The sequence below is a fragment of the Saimiri boliviensis genome, chromosome 4 (genome assembly GCF_048565385.1).
Source record: "Saimiri boliviensis isolate mSaiBol1 chromosome 4, mSaiBol1.pri, whole genome shotgun sequence".
Lineage (NCBI taxonomy): Eukaryota > Metazoa > Chordata > Mammalia > Primates > Cebidae > Saimiri > Saimiri boliviensis.
In genome coordinates this window covers 87086522-87103861 of record NC_133452.1, presented here as the reverse complement: position 1 = coordinate 87103861, position 17340 = coordinate 87086522, and the positions used below count along the sequence as shown (strand labels likewise).

The 17340-nt window shown below is 45.5% G+C and overlaps 2 protein-coding genes across 2 annotated transcripts in view; both read left to right on the top strand.

Moving 5' to 3' along the window:
• Positions 1–29: 29 nt before the first annotated feature.
• On the top strand, positions 30–14078 carry MED20 (mediator complex subunit 20). The gene is made up of 4 exons (XM_003922997.4): positions 30–180; positions 3723–3877; positions 9846–10099; positions 13008–14078. The coding sequence occupies exons 1-4, from the start codon at positions 167–169 to the stop codon at positions 13221–13223; spliced, it is 639 nt and encodes a 212-aa protein (XP_003923046.2). The 5' UTR covers positions 30–166; the 3' UTR covers positions 13224–14078.
• USP49 (ubiquitin specific peptidase 49) overlaps positions 13442–17340 on the top strand; it is a 115737-nt gene continuing 111838 nt past the window's right edge. The window contains exon 1 of the mRNA XM_074397787.1: positions 13442–13527. The gene's annotated coding sequence lies outside the window, so the exon portion shown is untranslated. The remainder of the gene's footprint in view (positions 13528–17340) is intronic.

Sequence of the window (17340 nt, the reverse complement as noted above, 5' to 3'; positions counted from 1 at the left end):
GCCCCATTCCTTGGGGAAGGCGTGGACCCGGCGCTCTGTTTTTACGTATTTCCGGAATCCCTTCTGCGACCGAAGCCTGTGTTGGGGAACCGAAGGAGTTCGTGTGGGCGGACTGAGAACGACGGATTTCTACCGTGTGATCCTGCTAGCTTCTTGGCCCGACGCCATGGGAGTGACTTGGTAGGACTGCAGGGGGTTTCGTGGGGCGGGATTTGGAGTTGTGAAGGGCCGGGAAGAGGTACTTGACCATGGTCCGCCGTCCCTTGGGAGCTGAGCGAAATGTCCTCGGGTTATGTGGATAAGAGGATACCGTGCAGGCCGCGGGTTTCCCGGGCCTTTTTCCTTGGAGGTGCGCTCCTACCTATCGAAAGGCGGCAGATCGAAGGTTTTATACCAGGGACCTATCAATGGTTGTGTACCTCCTTCCCTTCTGGGTACATCTTCCCGTGAGGCCTTAGTACTGTCTGCAATGGGACCTCAAGTTTGGAAATAGGGACTTTGGATTAGGACCTACCTGTAGACAGGGTTGGAGGGAGTAGGTTAAAAGCAATCAGGAGACAGTATTTTTTTGAGATTTTCGCCTACCCTTCTCTCAGCCATCAAATGCAGTTAGACCAGCTTGTGTCTGTTTGTAATTTGCCCATTTTAAGATTTTGGGTCTAGAGGAAAAAAGAGGCTATTGATAATAAGGAGATCGTGGTTCCAGGCACTCCTTAGGACCTGCTTCTCACTATGTTTAATTCCATGGTTGGTCTAGTTTCAATGGAGTTTTAATCTTTCATATGTTTTAACTCTCAGTTGGAAGATGAGGTGGCAGGGAAAGGTATGGGTACAATGCTTGTGGAAACGTTAGTTGTAAGGCACTAGGTCCCAGACATTTTTTTTTTCTTATTGCAGGAGGTGTGAGCATCTTTCCTGTGGGAGAAGCCTGGGGGCCAGGATATCTGAAGCCAATGGCTTTAGGCGTCTCATATAAAAGCATGTGTAGGGGAAATACTTTTCCTCCTGGTAGCCCCGTCTCTTGCGGGTTTCTCAGTGATTGCACTCTTGTTTCCCACAGTTGACATCCTCCTCCTCCTCCTCCTGTGTTCCTTAATGGAAGCAAGATACGTGAAAGATGGAAATGGAACGGATGCAGCGTAGAACTCTGGAACCCCCTGCTCTTTCTTTAAAAAAACAAAACGAAACAAAACAGAAATTGGGTCTTACTATTTTACACATGTGGGTTTTGAATTTCTGAACTGAAGCAAGCCTCCTGCTTTGGCCTCCCGAAGTGTTGGCATTACAGACATGAGCCACTGTGCCCTGCCACCCCTGCTCTTTAAATGGAAAAGGCAGCTCCACGGAAAGGGCTCTCTATTGGCACCCTTAACAACTTTTTCAGAATCCTAGGAATTCTGTCCCTTGTAGCATCCGTTAGGGATTCTTTTGTATTTCAAAATAAGGCACATTAGCAGCATTGTTTATCAGTGCTTTTTCTGATAAAGTAGTGACAACTTTTTTTTTTTTTTTTTTTTTTTTTTTTGAGACAAGAGTTTCGCTCTTGCTGCCCAAGCTGGAGTGCAATGGTGCGATCTTGGCTCAGTGCAACCTCTGCCTTCTGGGTTCAAGCAGTTCTCCTATCTCAGCCTCCCAAGTAGCTGGGATTACAGGCATGCACCACCACACCTGGCTAATTTTCTTGTATTAGTTTAGTAGAGACGAGGTTTCACCATGTTGGCCAGGCTGGTCTCAAACGCCTGACCTTGTGATTCACCCACCTCAGCCTCCCAAAGTGCTGGGATTACAGGCGTGAGCCACTGTGCCCACAAGCAGTGACAATTTTTAGGAATAGATGGACTCTACCTTAATAGATTCATTTAGTTGATCATAAAGCAATGTCATCTATGACTATTGATTTTTATATAGCTGAGTACTGCCTACACTATTGTTTATTACTTTTTTTTTAAGAATTAATCTTTTCTTTAAAAATCTTAGCAGGCACTACGTCCCTATATAGGCAGTCTAGTGAGTGGTTAAGAGCATGGACGTTGGCTGGGTGTGGTGGCTCATACCTGTAATCCCAGCACTTTGGGAGGCCGAGGTAGGCAAATCACCTTTGGTCAGGAGTTCAAGACCAGCCTGGCTAACATGATGAAACCTTATCTCTATTAAAAATACAAAAAATTAGCCAGGTGTGGTGGCATTTACCTGTAATCCCAGCTACTTGTGAGGCTGAGACAGGAGAATTGCTTGAACCTGGGAGGTGGAGGTTGCAGTGAGAAAGATTGCGCCATTGCACTCCAGCTTGGGCAACAAGAGCAAAACTCTGGCACTTAAAAAAAAAAAAAAATTGCCTGGACATGAAGCCAGGTTGCTGGGCTTTCAGTCTTGCGTGTACCACCCATTAACTGTGTGACCTAGTGCAAGTTATTTAACCTCTTTGTACTGTACCTCAGTTTCTTCTTTTTTTCCAGGTGCATTTTGCTGCTGTTGTCCAGGCTGGATGGAGTGCAGTGGTACATCTTGGCTCACTGCAACCTCCGCCTCCTGGGTTTAAGTGATTCTTCTGCCTCAGGTTCCTGTGTAGCTGGGACTACATGTGCACACCATCATGCCTGGCTAAGTTTTGTCTTTTTGGTGGAGACAGGGTTTCACCATGTTGGCCAGGCTGGTCTCGAACTCCTGACCTCAAGTAATCAGACCGCCTTGTCCTCCCAGAGTGCTGGGATTATAGGCATGAGCCATCGCACCCGGCAGTTTCCTTATTTGTAACAAATTGATAAATAACACACTTTCATAGGACTGTTGTGAGGCTTTGGAGAGCTAATTCATCTAAAGGCCCTAGGACACAGTCTGGCACGTTGTTGGTTGGCAGTTGTTGCCTACCACTCTAAAGGGGAAGCCACCATAGGAGGTATGCTCACCATAGGAGGAAATCTTGGGAATAATGTTTTTGGTTTTGTTCCATTGTTTTGATTTAATTCTTGTGAATACTGTTGCCTCTCATTCCCAAAGATTATAAACTTGAAGGCTGCTTTTTTCATTGTTCATAGGGCTGTTGAATAGAACTTTCTGTGATGATGGAAATGTGCTCTAACAGCAATGTCCAATACACTAGCCCCCAGCCACCTGTGGCTCTGGGCTACTGTGCAGAACAGCTCAGGTTCACAGAGTTGGTAAAAACATATTAACCTCAAACTGAGACTTTCTCCTTGATATAGTCAGAACTGAAAGAGTTGAAAAAGAATCCCTTTTTCTCTGTTTTTTTTTTTTTTTTTTTTTTTTTTTTGAGGCAGTCTTACTGTCACTAGGGCTGGAGTGCAGTGGCACTATCTCAGCTCACTGGAGCCTCCAACTCCAGGGTTCAAGCGATTCTCCTGCCTCAGCCTCTCGAGTAGCTGGGATTACAGGCTCTTGCCACCACGCCCAGCTAATTTTTGTATTTTTAGTAGAGACAGGGTTTCGCCATGTGGCCAGCCTGGTCTCGAACTCCTGACCTTGTGATCCACTGCCTCAGCCTCCCAAAGTGCTGGGATTACAGGCGGGAGCCACCGTGCCTGGCCAAAATTTTTTTTAATTAAAAATAATATTGAAGTTGTAGGGTTTGTGAGACAGTCAAGAGTAGGTAATTTCCAAAATAACTTTTGGTCCTGATGAGCTGTGATGCTGTGGGCAAGTGAGTGGCTCCGTGACCACTTGTGTGTCTCTGGATACTGATGATTTGATGCTCTTCTTTCCAGTGTGTCCCAGATGCCTGTGGCTGAGGGCAAGAGTGTCCAGCAAACCGTAGAGCTCCTCACTCGGAAATTGGAGATGCTTGGGGCAGAGAAGCAAGGAACATTTTGTGTGGACTGTGAGACGTACCATACTGCTGCCTCCACCCTTGGCAGCCAAGGTCAGTGACATGGGTCTGTGGGATGACTGGAACCAGTCTTGGAGTTAATAGACATTTGTGTTCATTGAAGTCTTTCTGCTTTTCTGCTAAGGGTGGTATTCTTGAACAGGTGGTGAGATGTGTTTCTGAATTTATTAATTCTTGGCTCTTTATCTCTTAGACTAGGGCTTTTTAAAGCTTTATTTTATTAAATTAATTTATTTATTTGAGATAGGGTCTTATTCTGTCACCTAGGCTGGAGTGCATGGCATGATCACAGCTCACTGCAGCTTTGACCCCCTGGGCTCAAGTGATCTTTCCACCTTGGCCTCCTGAGTAGCTGGGATCACAGGCATGATCCTCCATGCCTGGCTAATTTTTAAAATTTTTTTGTAAAGACAGGGTCTCCCTATGTTGACCAGGCTGGTTTTGAATTCCTGGCCTCAAGGATTATCTGGCATTAGCTTCAAAAAGTGCTGAGATTATAGGCATGTGCCACCACTCCTGGCTAAAGCTTTATCGAGGTATAGTTGATATACAAACAGTTGTATACATCTAATGCATACATCTTAATGAGTTTGGATATATGCATACACCTATGATACCATCACCACAACCAAGGTACTAAATATATCCATTACATCCCAAAATTTCTTTTTTTCTTTTTTCTTTCTTTCTTTCTTTTTTTTTTATCTTCACCTGGGTGCAGGTGGGCTAATGCCAAAAAGAGTGTTAGCCCCCAAATTTCTTTGTATGTGTTTGTGTATGTATGTGTTTAAGAGATAGAGTCTTGCTCTGTTGCCCAGGCTGGAGCTCACTGCAGCCTCAAACTCCTGGGGTCAGGTGATCCTCCCACCTTAGCCTCCTGAGTAGCTGAAACTACAGGCATGTACCACCATGCCTAGTGGATTTTTTTTAACTTTTGGGTGGGGTCATGGGAGTGTCTTACTGTGCTGCCCAAGTTGGTCTCAAACTCCTAGCCATAAGCCATCTCCTGCCTCAGCTTCTCAGGTAGCTGGTCTCAAACTCCTGAGCTCAGGGTATCCCCCAGCATCGGCCTCCCAAAGTGCTGAGATGAGAGGCATGAGCCACCATGCCTGGCCCTAGAGCTCTTTGAGTGCTGTTATGTGCAGTTTGAACTCTAAAAGCAATGTTTTTCAGAGGGTTAATCACTGACTAACCACATCAAAAATCACCTGGGATACTTGTTAAGAGTTGCAGATTCCTGGCCCTGTTTACTGATTGACTGCAGCTTAGGCCACATAATCTACATTTAACAAGCATCCAGACAATCCTCATGCACTCTGAAGTTTGAGAAAGACATGTGTCAGGCCCAGAAGTTTTTGTTTATTATTATTTTTTTTTTTTGAGACGGAGTTTCGCTCTTGTTACTCAGGCTGGAGTGCAATGGTGCGATCTCAGCTCACCGCAACCTCCGCCTCCTGGGTTCAAGCAATTCTCCTGCCTCAGCCTCCCTAATAGCTGGGACTACAGGCGTGCACCACCATGCCCAGCTAATTTTTGTATTTTTAGTAGAGACGGGGTTTCACCATGTTGACCAGGATGGTCTTGATCTCTTGACCTCGCGATCCACCCGCCTCGGCCTCCCAAAGTGCTGGGATTACAGGCGTGAGCCACCGCGCCCGGCCTTATTCTTTTAGAGGTTTAAGAGTTTCTAGAAGTTTCTGTTTAAAGAGTTTCTGTTTTCCTACACCTAACCATTGGCCTTGGCCTCCTTATTAACATAGCATAAATTAATTGTTCTTTTTAGTGTATTGAGTGGTGGGATGGTCTGTCGATAATGGGGGATGGTGATTGGGAGGGAGAGAGGATTTTCTTTTTTTCTTTTTAGAGTGAAGGACTCACTTTGTTGCCTGGCTATACAGTGGCATGATTCCAGCTTACTGCAAGCTCTAACTCCTTGGCTCAGGCAATGAGAGAGACTCTTTGGATATGAGTTAGGGAAGTTGTTTCTCTTAGTCTTGTCTCTGCAGTAACTTGATCTTGAACAGTTCCATAGCATAGTGGTTATGATTGGGGAGCCAGAGTCCTGAGTCATGGCTTTGTGACATACTAATTGTGCACTTGTAAGTAACTCCTACAACCTATCTGTTACTGTTTCCATGCCTCTCATGTACCTGGTTCCCTTAGATCCATTTCCTGCACTTCCCCTGCAAGCTGTATTTTCCAGGCCCTCTACTAGTTAGCTTTGGTTATTGAGAGGCGCCGAAAAAGATTAGAGGGTGGGAGAAAGGAATCCCATCGTATTTCTCTCCCTCTGCTCTGGGCAGTGTCTCTAGCTTTGGCTTTGGCTTTCACCTCCTTGGTTCTAGCTTCTACTAGGCAACCCTCATTCCTGCCTCTGATAACAGCACATATTTTCTTTCTCCCTCTAGCCCTAGGGATGTTGCTACTCTTTGGGTTGTCTCACCCTCCTGTTTAGTTTTTCCTTTCTTCCAACTCATGTGTTTGTTCCCCATATACATTTCTTGTACCAAAATTATCTGGCATGGGCTCTGTTTCTGGACTCTTCCAAATAGAGTTTTCTCATCTACAAAATGAAGATATTCATAGTACTTCTCTCCTCGTGTTGTGCTAATTAAATAAGTTAATACATGCAAAGCATTTAGAGCTAAGATTGTCAAGTAATTTTTTTTTTTTTTTTGAGATGGAGTTTCGCTCTTGTTGCCCAGGCTGGAGTGCAATGGTGCAGTCTCAGCAAACTGCAACCTCCGAATCCCGAGTTCAAGCGATTCTCCTGCCTCAGCCATCTTAGTAGCTGGGACTACAGTTGCGTTCCACCATGCCCGGCTCATTTTTGTATTTTTAGTAGAGATGGGGTTTCTCCGTGTCAGCCAGGCTTCTCTCAACCTCCTGACCTTTTGATCTGCTTACCTTGGCCTCCCAAAGTGCTGAGATTACAGGCATGAGCCACTGCACCCAGCCTGTCATGTAATATTTAATCAATGGTAGCTAAGAGTTGTACTGAGCTCTTGTGTTATCATTGATAAAATTGCAGTTACCATTTGTGTTGCCTTCACCATGAAGGAGGTAAGAATCAAGAGATAATGATTACAAAAGCATTTGGGTAATAAAATATTAGGATATACATATGAGATGGCATCTGACTTCCTGGTGTGGGCTGAGCAGGCCCTCACTTTCAAGAAGCTATAGTTTACTTGGGGAGACAGAACACCTTTACGGCAGGCAGTGGGGAAGAATGGAAAGAGTAATAAACTTGGGGTGAGCAGACCTGGATTGGAGTTTCAGTTCTGCTGCTTACTGGCTCTGTACCTTTAGATCAGTGGTTCTCAAACTTGACCAGCATTAGCGTCATCTGAAAGGCTTGTTACCACACAGATTGCTAGACCCCACCCCAAAGTTTTTGACTTAGTAGTTTGGAGAAGAGTAGACAGTAATTTGCATTTCCTTTTTTTTTTTCTCTTTTTGAGACAGTGTCTCTTTCTGTCACCCAGGCTGGAGTGAAGTGGCATGATCACGGCACACTATTGCCTCGACCTGCTGGGCTCAAGTGATCCTCCAGCCTGAGCATCCTAAATAGCTGGGGCCACAGGTGTGTGCCACTATACTATAAGCAAACCAAAGTTGGTGTCAGCAATAAGGCAAGGGCCATTCTCAAAGAGGGCGAAACAGCTCCATGGGTACTCTGAGTTGTGCATCACATACATCAGCTTCCTGGTCTGACCTGCAAGGAACAGGGATCCTGCTCATCATCAAGACTTTCACTGCCAATTTTTAAATTTTTTTAGAGAGACAAGGTGTCCTTATGTTGCCCAGGCTGGTCTCAAACTCCTGAGCTCAAGCCATCCTTCCTGCTTCGGCCTCCTTAAGTGTCGAGATTATAGGCATGAGTGCCCTGGCTATAATTTGCATTTCTAACAAGTTCCCAGGTGGCTCTGCTACTGCTGCTGCTCTGGGATCCACTTAGCTTCATTTTCCTCATATTTAGAAGGGGGACAGTAAACCTGCTTCTGCCTGCTTCACAAGGTGGTACAGACCTGAAAGGATGTTGTTATAACAGAAAATACTCCTGTTGCGCAGGCACAGTGGCTCATGCCTGTAATCCCAGCATTTTGGGAGGCCGAGGCAGGCAGACCACCTGAGGTCAGGAGCCGAAGACCAGCCTCATCAACATGCTGAAACCCTGTCTCTACTAAAACTACAAAAATTAGCCGGGTATGGTGGCAGGCGCCTGTAATATCAGCTACTCGGGAGTCTGAGACAGGAGAATCACTTGAATTTGGGAGGCGGAGGTTGCAGTGAGCCGAGATCATGCCATTGCACTCTAGGCTGGGCGACAAGAGCGAGACTCCATCTCAAAAAAAAAAAAGAAAAGAAAATACTATTGTTAGCTGATGGCAGTGGTTCATGTCTGTAATCCTAACGCTTTGGGTCGTAGAGGTGGGAGAACTGCTGGAGTCTAGGAGTTTGAGACCAGCCTAGGCAAGATGGTAAGACCTCATCGTCTACAAAAAATAAAAAAAAACAGAAACAAGAAAACACAAAAGGTGGGTGTGGTGGTCTCAGCTACATGGGAGGCTGAGGCAGGAGGATTGCTTGGGCCCAGGAGGCTGAGGCTTCAGTGAGCTGTGTTCATGCCTCTGCACTCCAGCCTAGGTGAAAGAGTAACACTCCGTCTTAAAAAAAAATGAAGAGGCTGGGTGCAGGGGCTCACGAGCCTTTTGGGAGGCCAAGGTGGGCGGATCACGAGGTCAAGAGATTGACTTCATCCTGGCCAACGTGGTAAAACCCCGTCTCTACTAAAAATACAAAAATTAGCTAGGCATGGTGGCACGCGCCTATAATCCCAGCTACTCGGGAGGCTGAGGTAGGAGAATCACTTGCACTCAGGAGGCAGGGAGGGGTTACAGTGAGCTGAGATTGCACCACTGCACTCCAGCCTGGTGACAGAGTGAGACTCCGTCTCAAAAGAAAAAAAAAGAAGAAAAGAAAAATGTTATTGTCTTTAATACTAGAAGTGCCTTCTTCATTAAACACACACACCCCTTCCCCTTAGTTGACTTTTAAGATATTTCCAAGACAGGAACGCTTGCAGACTCATATGGTATGAATAAAGCATGTAATTACAGTGAGTAGACATGAGAACAGAATGATAAGATCAGCTTTGGATGGATTTTTTTCTTGAGAGTCAAGAAGTTTTGAACTGGATTTAGAAGGAGGTAACAGGTGGGAACTGTCAGCAAGCAGTCAGGAGGAGGGATGTGGCCTGGAGGATCTGTGTAGAGCCTGCTGTGTTCATGAACAGCAGCCTAAATAGGGAAGTCACATGCCCTCTGTTCCCCCCGCCCCCACACCCTTTCATTCCCACTCTCTTGCCCCCTGCCTAGAATGTCTTCTTTCCTTCCTGTGGCTGAATCCTACCTTCTCTTCATATCCCAGTTCAAATCATGGTAGACACGACCTATCACAGCTTGGCTCCCATCTACCTTTCCGGTCTTATGCACACACACTCCCCTTTACTGCTTCCATAGGACCATTTACTAGCTCTCAAAGAGGGAGAAACCCAAGGTGAGGAGGAGTGCGCAGAAGAAGGGAGCAGTTGCTTCCTTTGTCTTGCCCAAATGCTGTTACTTTCATTCTACTTATGGAATGTATGATAATATACAAAAGAGTATATGGAAAGTCTGTGTGAATTAGACTTTACATATAGACCATCTGTGAGCCCACCACTCAAGAATTAAACCATCATCAAAGCTATTAAAGTTCCCTGTGTGCCCCTCACCGTTTTCGGTAGAGCAGGGTGGATTTTACCACATGCTGCCTCTCCTGCTCTTTCCTTACCTTTCTAGAAAAGGCTGTCAGTGAGAGGATTCCCCTCACGCCCCACCAAGACTGCCGAGGTAGTGCCAGATTTCTATCTGGCCTCATTCCGGGGGGAGTCATTTGCTCTACTCTGGGGTTTGCCAGTGAAAGTCTTGATGATGAGCAGGATCTCTGTCCCTTGCAGGTCAGACCGGAAAGCTGATGTATGTGATGCACAACTCAGAGTACCCATTGAGTTGTTTCGCCCTCTTTGAGAATGGCCCTTGTCTTATTGCTGACACCAACTTTGATGTGCTTATGGTGAAGCTGAAGGGCTTTTTCCAGAGTGCTAAGGCCAGCAAGATTGAGACCCGGGGCACCCGGTACCAGTACTGTGACTTCCTGGTGAAGGTGGGCACGGTCACAATGGGGCCCAGTGCCCGGGGCATCTCTGTGGAGGTAAGATCTTGGTGAAAATAGGAACAGGATATGCTAAGGGGGCTGGTCGGTAAAGGGCTCTGAAGATTTTCCAGTCCTTCTTTATTTTTTTTGAGACAGAGTCTTGCTCTGTCACCCAGGCTGGAATGCAGTGGTGCAGTCTTGGCACACTCCAGCCTCAACTTCCAGGGCTCAAGTGATCCTCCCACCTCAGCCTCCTAAGTAGCTGGGACTATACCCACCTAATTAAAAAAATTTTTTTTGAGGCTGGGCGTGGTGGCTCATGCCTGTAATCCAGCACTTAGGCTGAGGCAGGTGGATCAACTGAGGTCAAGCGTTCGAGACCAACCTGACCAACATGGAAAAACCCGCTCTCTACTAAAAATACAAAAAAAAATTGGCTGGGCGTGGTGGCGCATGCCTGTAGTCCCAGCTACTTGGGAGGCTGAGGCAGGAGAATCACTTGAACCTGGGAGGTGGAGGTTGTGGTAAGCTGAGATCGTGCTACTGCACTCCAGCCTGGCCGACAAGAGTGAGACTCCACGTCAAAAAAAAAAGTTTTTTTTTTTTAGTAGAAATGAGGACTTACTATGTTGCCCATGCTGGTCTCAAACTCTTGGGCTCAAGTGATCTTTCCACCTCAGCCCCCTAAAGTGCTGGGATTATAGTTGTGAGCCACCACACCTGGCCTTCAATCCTTCTCAATTTAGACAGATATTTACCTGATCTCTAATTCCAAGGCATCTGTGCTGCTTCTCTGTGAATCGTTTATCCTTTCTTTGATTATTCAGAGACTCTCTAACACAAGATGGGAAGTGGGAAGCGGGAAGCTGGGTTCAAAGCAAGGGGAAAGCTTAATAAGGAAGGGATGGCTTGCTGGAGAAGGGAAACGATAGTCAAGGAAGGCAAGTGAGTCATGACAAAAAGTGCTGGAGCAGACCAGGACAACTCTTGGAGCAATCTTCTGGAGGTGGGCCCTAAACCCCATAGGCCCATATACCTCTCCTTGGTATACTTTAAGATAGATCTCGAAAGTTCCGAAGCAAAAATGTGCTTTTCCTTTTGACATGCTGTCTGCTTTCTTTCATGGCAGAAAGAGGTGTTTGTGTGTGAGATCACTTCATTTATGAGTGTGTGTGTGTAATACATACAGATGCATAGTGATGAGGAGTGAGAGTGGCAGTGTGGCAGTAGCTGGCTTCTTAGGGACCAGGGAAAGTTCACAACCTATAATGTGCCCAGCACTCAGATAAGAAAACAAGTAAGCTTGCAGGGTCTACCCTTTGAAAATTTGTGATTTATTTATTAACAGTGAGGCCGAAACACACAAAGTTTTTTTTTTTTTTTTTTAAAGAGATGTAGTCTCATTCTGTCATCCAAGCTGGAGTGCAGTGGCACAATCTTGGCTCACTGTAACCTCCACCTCCCAAGTTCTAGCAATTCTCCTGCCTCGGCCATCTGAGTAGCTGGGATTACAGGCACACACTGCCACGTCTGGCTAATTTTTTGTATTTTAGTAATGCAAAATATTTTGTATTTTGTGTTTTAGTAGAGACGAGGTTTCGCCATGTTGCCCAGGCGGGTCTTGAACTCCTGAGCTCAGGCAGTCCACCTGCCTTGGCCTCCCAAAGTGCTAGGATTACAGGCGTGAGCTACCGTGCCCAGCCCACACAAACTATTTTTGAAGTTAGTCTGAAAATGCCATAAAAGAGGCAGTTTGCTTTGGGAATTCAGGCCAGTGAGAGCACTGCTGACTTTGGTTGTGATGCTTCCTGGAGGATCAACATTTATGTAGGGATTTAAAATGTAGAGACATGGGGATAGATAAGTCTAGGGAGAATCTCAGCTGGAGAAAAGGGTATTAGTTGTACTTTCTATTCAGCAACCTTTAGGACCAAGATCTCCTAACCTTTTCGGCTTGTAATAGACTTTGATTCGCTGAGACCCACTGAGGACCCACTGTTTATCCTCCATATTGCCAACCTTATAGTAGAAACACACTCCACCTGTTTGTTTACTTATTTCTCCCTAGGGTTGCCAGGAATTTTGCCCTGCCATCTCTCCAGTAAAAAATTCAGAGAACAGAAGGAAAAGGCCTAAGAGATATATTTTTTGACCCATGCCACACTATTTGGGAAATTCTTTCTTAGGGTCAGAGCCCAGGTTGGTTCTACCTTGGGAGTAAAATTCGGTCTTGAAAAACCTTATGAGCTGGCTGGGTGCGGTGGCTCACGCCTGTAATCCCAGCACTTTGGGAGGCTGAGGTGGGCCTCGAATTCCCACCTGAGGTGAAACCTTATCTCTACTAAAAATACAAAAACTAGCTGGGCATGGTGGCGTGCACCTGTAATCCCAGCTACTTGGGAGGTTGAGGTGGGAGATTGAGGTGGGAGAATTGCTTGAACCCAGGAGGCAGAGGTTGCAGTGAGCCAAGATCACGTCACTCTATACCAGCCTGGGTGGACAGAGGGAGACTCCATCTCAAAAAAAAAACAACCAAAAACCAGAAAAAAGCTCATAAGCATATGTGTCTACTCTCCACTTACCACCCACACGTACATTTTCCTTCTTTCTTTCTTCTCTCTCTCAGAATTTTCTTGAGCTCTCGTTGAATCTTTATCCAGCATAGCAGGGACAACAGAGTTGTAAGATTATCAAAAGGGGCCCAGATCTGCTTCTGGGTCCTTTGGGAAGGTTGTGTGTTGGCACAGCTCCCAGGATGAGAATGTTAAAGATACCTAAAGATGCTGGGTGCTGAGTCCCAGTGTTTGGGTTGAATGTTTCCTGTGGACCAACACTGTGCTAGGAGGTGTGTGTGTCTTTAGCTCAGGGTTGGGGAAGATGAGGGGGCAGGAGGCAGGAGGTGCAAGAGAAACAGACCTTGTCTTAGCCTTCATTCACTCTCATTCTCTGTGCTTTTGGTTCCCAGGTGGAGTATGGCCCCTGTGTGGTAGCTAGTGACTGCTGGAGTCTGCTGCTCGAGTTCCTACAGAGTTTTCTAGGCAGCCACACACCAGGGGCTCCTGCAGTGTTTGGGAACAGACATGATGTGGTCTACGGCCCAGCAGATACCATGGTCCAGTACATGGAACTCTTCAACAAGATCCGCAAGCAGCAGCAGGTGCCCGTGGCTGGGATTCGTTAGTGATGAGCAGCTGCCAGCTGAACTCTGTCACTAGGGGTACTCCACAGGGGAGCAGGTGCTGACTTTTAGGTCCCCGGACCCCAGAAACCCAGGGTAGACATGGAGTCTACTCTCCCTCTTTGGTTCCCAGCGGTGGCTTTTGTTCTGAGGCTCTGGAGTTGACCCCTGAACACGGATTCCCTGACCCTCACACCTAGTTCCCTGTCGGCCATTTTACTCCACGCCTTACTGGATTTGGCTTGTCCTCAAGAATGGTAATTATGAAGAATGGAGAAGCTTTGACCCTGCCTCCTTCAAGGGAAAGGTAGGTCAGGGGTGTCCCTGCCTCGTATTCGTGGGGGAAACTGTCTGTATCCCCAGCTGTTGAGGATTTGTCCCAGACCCACGGTAAACATGCTGCATTTTATGTTTGGACTGTGCTGTAATAAGAGCCTCTTCCTTTACTCAGAAGATATGGCTGGGCCTCTATCTTGGAGATGGAGTGGAAGGTACAACTGGTTTGATTATCATTTTCTGACTCGTTTGCTGAAGTGATTTGCAAATTGACTTTCCTCGGGTCTTGCCTGAGTCTTCTGAACTCTACTGACATGTTTCTCTTCTGTTGTGAAATATGTTAAGCCACAGGCCAAACTGCTATGAGACTGAAGTTCGTTTTTTTTCTCACCAAATAATAGGTAATCAGATGGTCTAGGGCAGATTTAACTATACAAGGTTATCAGGAGCTTGGTTTCCTTCTCTCTTATTCAGCCACTCCCAGGATATTTCCTTACCCACAATGTCAAAGCAGATTCATCAGCTCCATATCTGCATTCCACTGGGAAAAGAGAAAGAGAAAAGAGCAGTTTAAAAGAAAAACGATATGACTGAGCATTGCTCAAATCACTGTGGCCACACTTTGCTGAAAGAGATGCTGGGACATAGAGCCTCTTATCTGGGCAGTCATGTGCCGAGTTAAAACTCAGCGGTTCTGTGACTAAAAGATGAAAGAGAAGATGGTTGCTGGGACCCAGTTAATAGCTTCTGCTACGTGGAGCTCAATGGCCATGCCCAGGAATGCTCTTGGCTGTTATTTTGTAGTTAATAGCCCCTGTAACTAAGGCATTTGTTTATGAGTTGACTTGGGAGATGGGCTGATCTCAGAGCCACTTTGAGCTAAGCTGGATTAGTCACACTAGGAAGTTAATTCCACACCCTTCTTCTAAGTCTTCAGTATTGAGGCCTCTCTAGTTCTCATGCACCTATATCTTGGGGTTAGAACACTTTACCCTGATGCCTGCACCATGCTTCAGGGTTGCCTGAGATCTTTCTTGTTTCATTTGAGTCTCCAAACTACATATTTGGCCATATTGCCTGCCTATCCCATGCCTGCTGCAGAAATACTCATCCAGATTAACCTTGATATACACAGAGATGGTCTTAGGAGAATTGTTAATGTATGTACATATTGTCATCAAGGATACTGTCCCTTATTTGAAGGCATCTAAAGAGAAATTGTTTTCAGATCCAAGTGCTCAGATCTAAAGCCTTTGCAACAAGTCAGGTACTAGTCATGTTTCTCTTCTACTTTTGGCTGACAAGAAGCTCAATTCAATTTCATAATTACAGTACCTGTCATCTGTATTTTTCATTCTCACTTCCCCTGTTTTTGTTATTTTGTTTCTCTTTTTTTTTTTATATCAAGGTATGTTTTAGATATTGTTTATAAAAATAAAATGCACAGATCTTATGTTTTTGGCCTTCTGATTTACATTTGCTCTGGTCCGGGTTTATTTATTTCTAGTTTTCTTTAGGCTGCAGCTTTTATGGAATGAAACAATATGATAGGCAGGATTTTGAACGTAATGCATTTCCTGAAAATCTGCAGAAGTTGACTGTGGAAAACATAGATTCTCTAGACTTGTGCATTATAAGGAGGGGCTCTGTTCCCTAGAAGCTAAAAAACCAGTACAAAATCCCTAACTATGCTTTGCCTTTATTTTATTTTATTATTTTTGAGATGGAGTTTTACTCTTGTTGACTGGGCTGGAGTGCAGTGGTGTGATCTCGGCTCACTGCAACCTCCACCTCCTGGGTGGAAGCAATTCTCATGCCTCAGCCTCCTGAGTAGCTGGGATTACAGGCATTCGCCACCATGCCCAGCTAACTTTTTGCATTTTTAGTTAAAATGTGACTAAAAGATGAAAGTGATGGGGTTTTGTCTTGTTGCCCAGGCTGGTCTTGAACTCCTGACCTCAGGTGATCCACCCGCCTCAGCCTCTCAAAGTGCTGGGATTACAGGTACGAGCCACCCCGGCCCACTTTGCCTTTTAGGCACAGTCTTGGCTCATACATTGCAGCATTTTTCACTTTTGTTCTTTTCCTTACATTTAAGCACACATTCGACCAGCTTTAAGTCTAGTCAACACCTACTTTTTAAGAACTCCTACTTGGGTACTTTTGTTCTTTGTGTCAATTAAAGGAAATGTGTCACTAAAAGAGGCAGCTAATGCAATGTATTTCTTAAATAATTTAACAAATACGGCTCCACTCGCAAAGTTAACCAAAACTAAACTGATGACTTGTGGGAAGGACCCGTATGTTATCCAGTTCTTAGGTGCGTTTCTGAGTGGTGCTTTCAGGAGTACTTTAGGATATAAATGTTTGTGTATAATTTTTGAAAGTGAAAGTTGAGGGTTACTTACATAAATTAAGGGGAAAAGGGCGTGATTATCCCAATTTTATAAATAAATCTTAGCCAGTAAATGGAGATGCCATATTTTTTAGTTCACATCTGATGTTCTTGCTACTCTAGACTATCCTCCTACCTCTCCTTCCTCTGTTTCCAGATGCTTTAGCCCTTTTCCCATCTGTGGCTACCCCCAAAAGAGCAGAAACTGGGAAAACTTCTAGGGCCTTGCTAATGTCATCTTGGGTACTTTTGCCAGAGCCACATAGAAATATGCTAACCTTGACTATTAGCTGTCAGGGCAACTTTAGAGCTCATTTAATTCTCTCTCAGTGTAAACTGGAGAGGCCGCAGCTCCCAGAGAAGTAATGCAGAGAGATGAGGGTGGAGTCAAGACCAAACTTCAGACTCAGGACTCCTGGCTACCATCATGTGCCAAAGTACAGCGGCTGGAGCTCCCTAAGGTGCCCGATGATTTTAGATGGAATGTGGAAACATTTTAATACTATTATTTCTGTCTTATTCCTAATTTGTATTAAAAGAAAAGTATAACTAGCATTTTATTCCTTAGGATGGGTTTTTGGTTTTTTAAGTTTGTTTGTTTTTCAATAGAGATGGAGGTTGCATCCTGTTGCCCAGCCTGGAAGAGTCTTTTCAAGTGATCTGTTAAGTTACAGTACAGGGGATACATGCAAACCTCAGAACCTGTAGAAGGGGAAGGAAAACGTTCGATCTTGGGAACCACTGTAATCTACGTTGTGCCTAGTCTATTTTCTACAGCCATTGATGTTTCCTGCCCTGGCTGTGCTTTCCTGTTGTGTCTTCTGGATTCACTCTACCCTGTTCCCACACTGCCTCCTGCTGGCTTTCCTCAGATATTAAGAGCCAAGTAGTCACATTTCCCCCACCATGCGCTGGTATCCCTCCTTCACTGAAGAAAATACCTAAGGACCAACCACTCCTCCCCTCCACCAGATTTACCCCAACCCAGTGTGTACTGAGGCTTCAGGGTAAGGCAGTTAGTGAAATTTTTCTCTCCAAATCCTGGAAGGTCCCTACCTGGCTAGGTGCGGTGGCTCACGCCTGTAATCCCAGCACTTTGGGAGGCCGAGGTGGGCGGATCACCTGAGGTCAGGAGTTCGAGACCAGTCTGGCCAACATGGTGAAACCCCGTCTCTACTAAAAATACAAAAATTAGCTGGACATGGTGGCAGGCGCCTGTAATCCCAGCTACTTGGGAAGCTGAGGCAGGAGAATTGCTTGAACCCAGGAGGCAGAGGTTGCAGTGAGCCAAGATCACTCCACTGTACTCCAGCCTGGGGGACAAGAACGAAACTTTGTCTCAAAAAAAAGGAAGTTCCCCACCTAAGCATGTGCTCCAGGTGTCAAAAATTGACAGGCAGGACTGACATATGGCCTTGTTATCTCCAAGCCAATACTTTTAACTCCCAA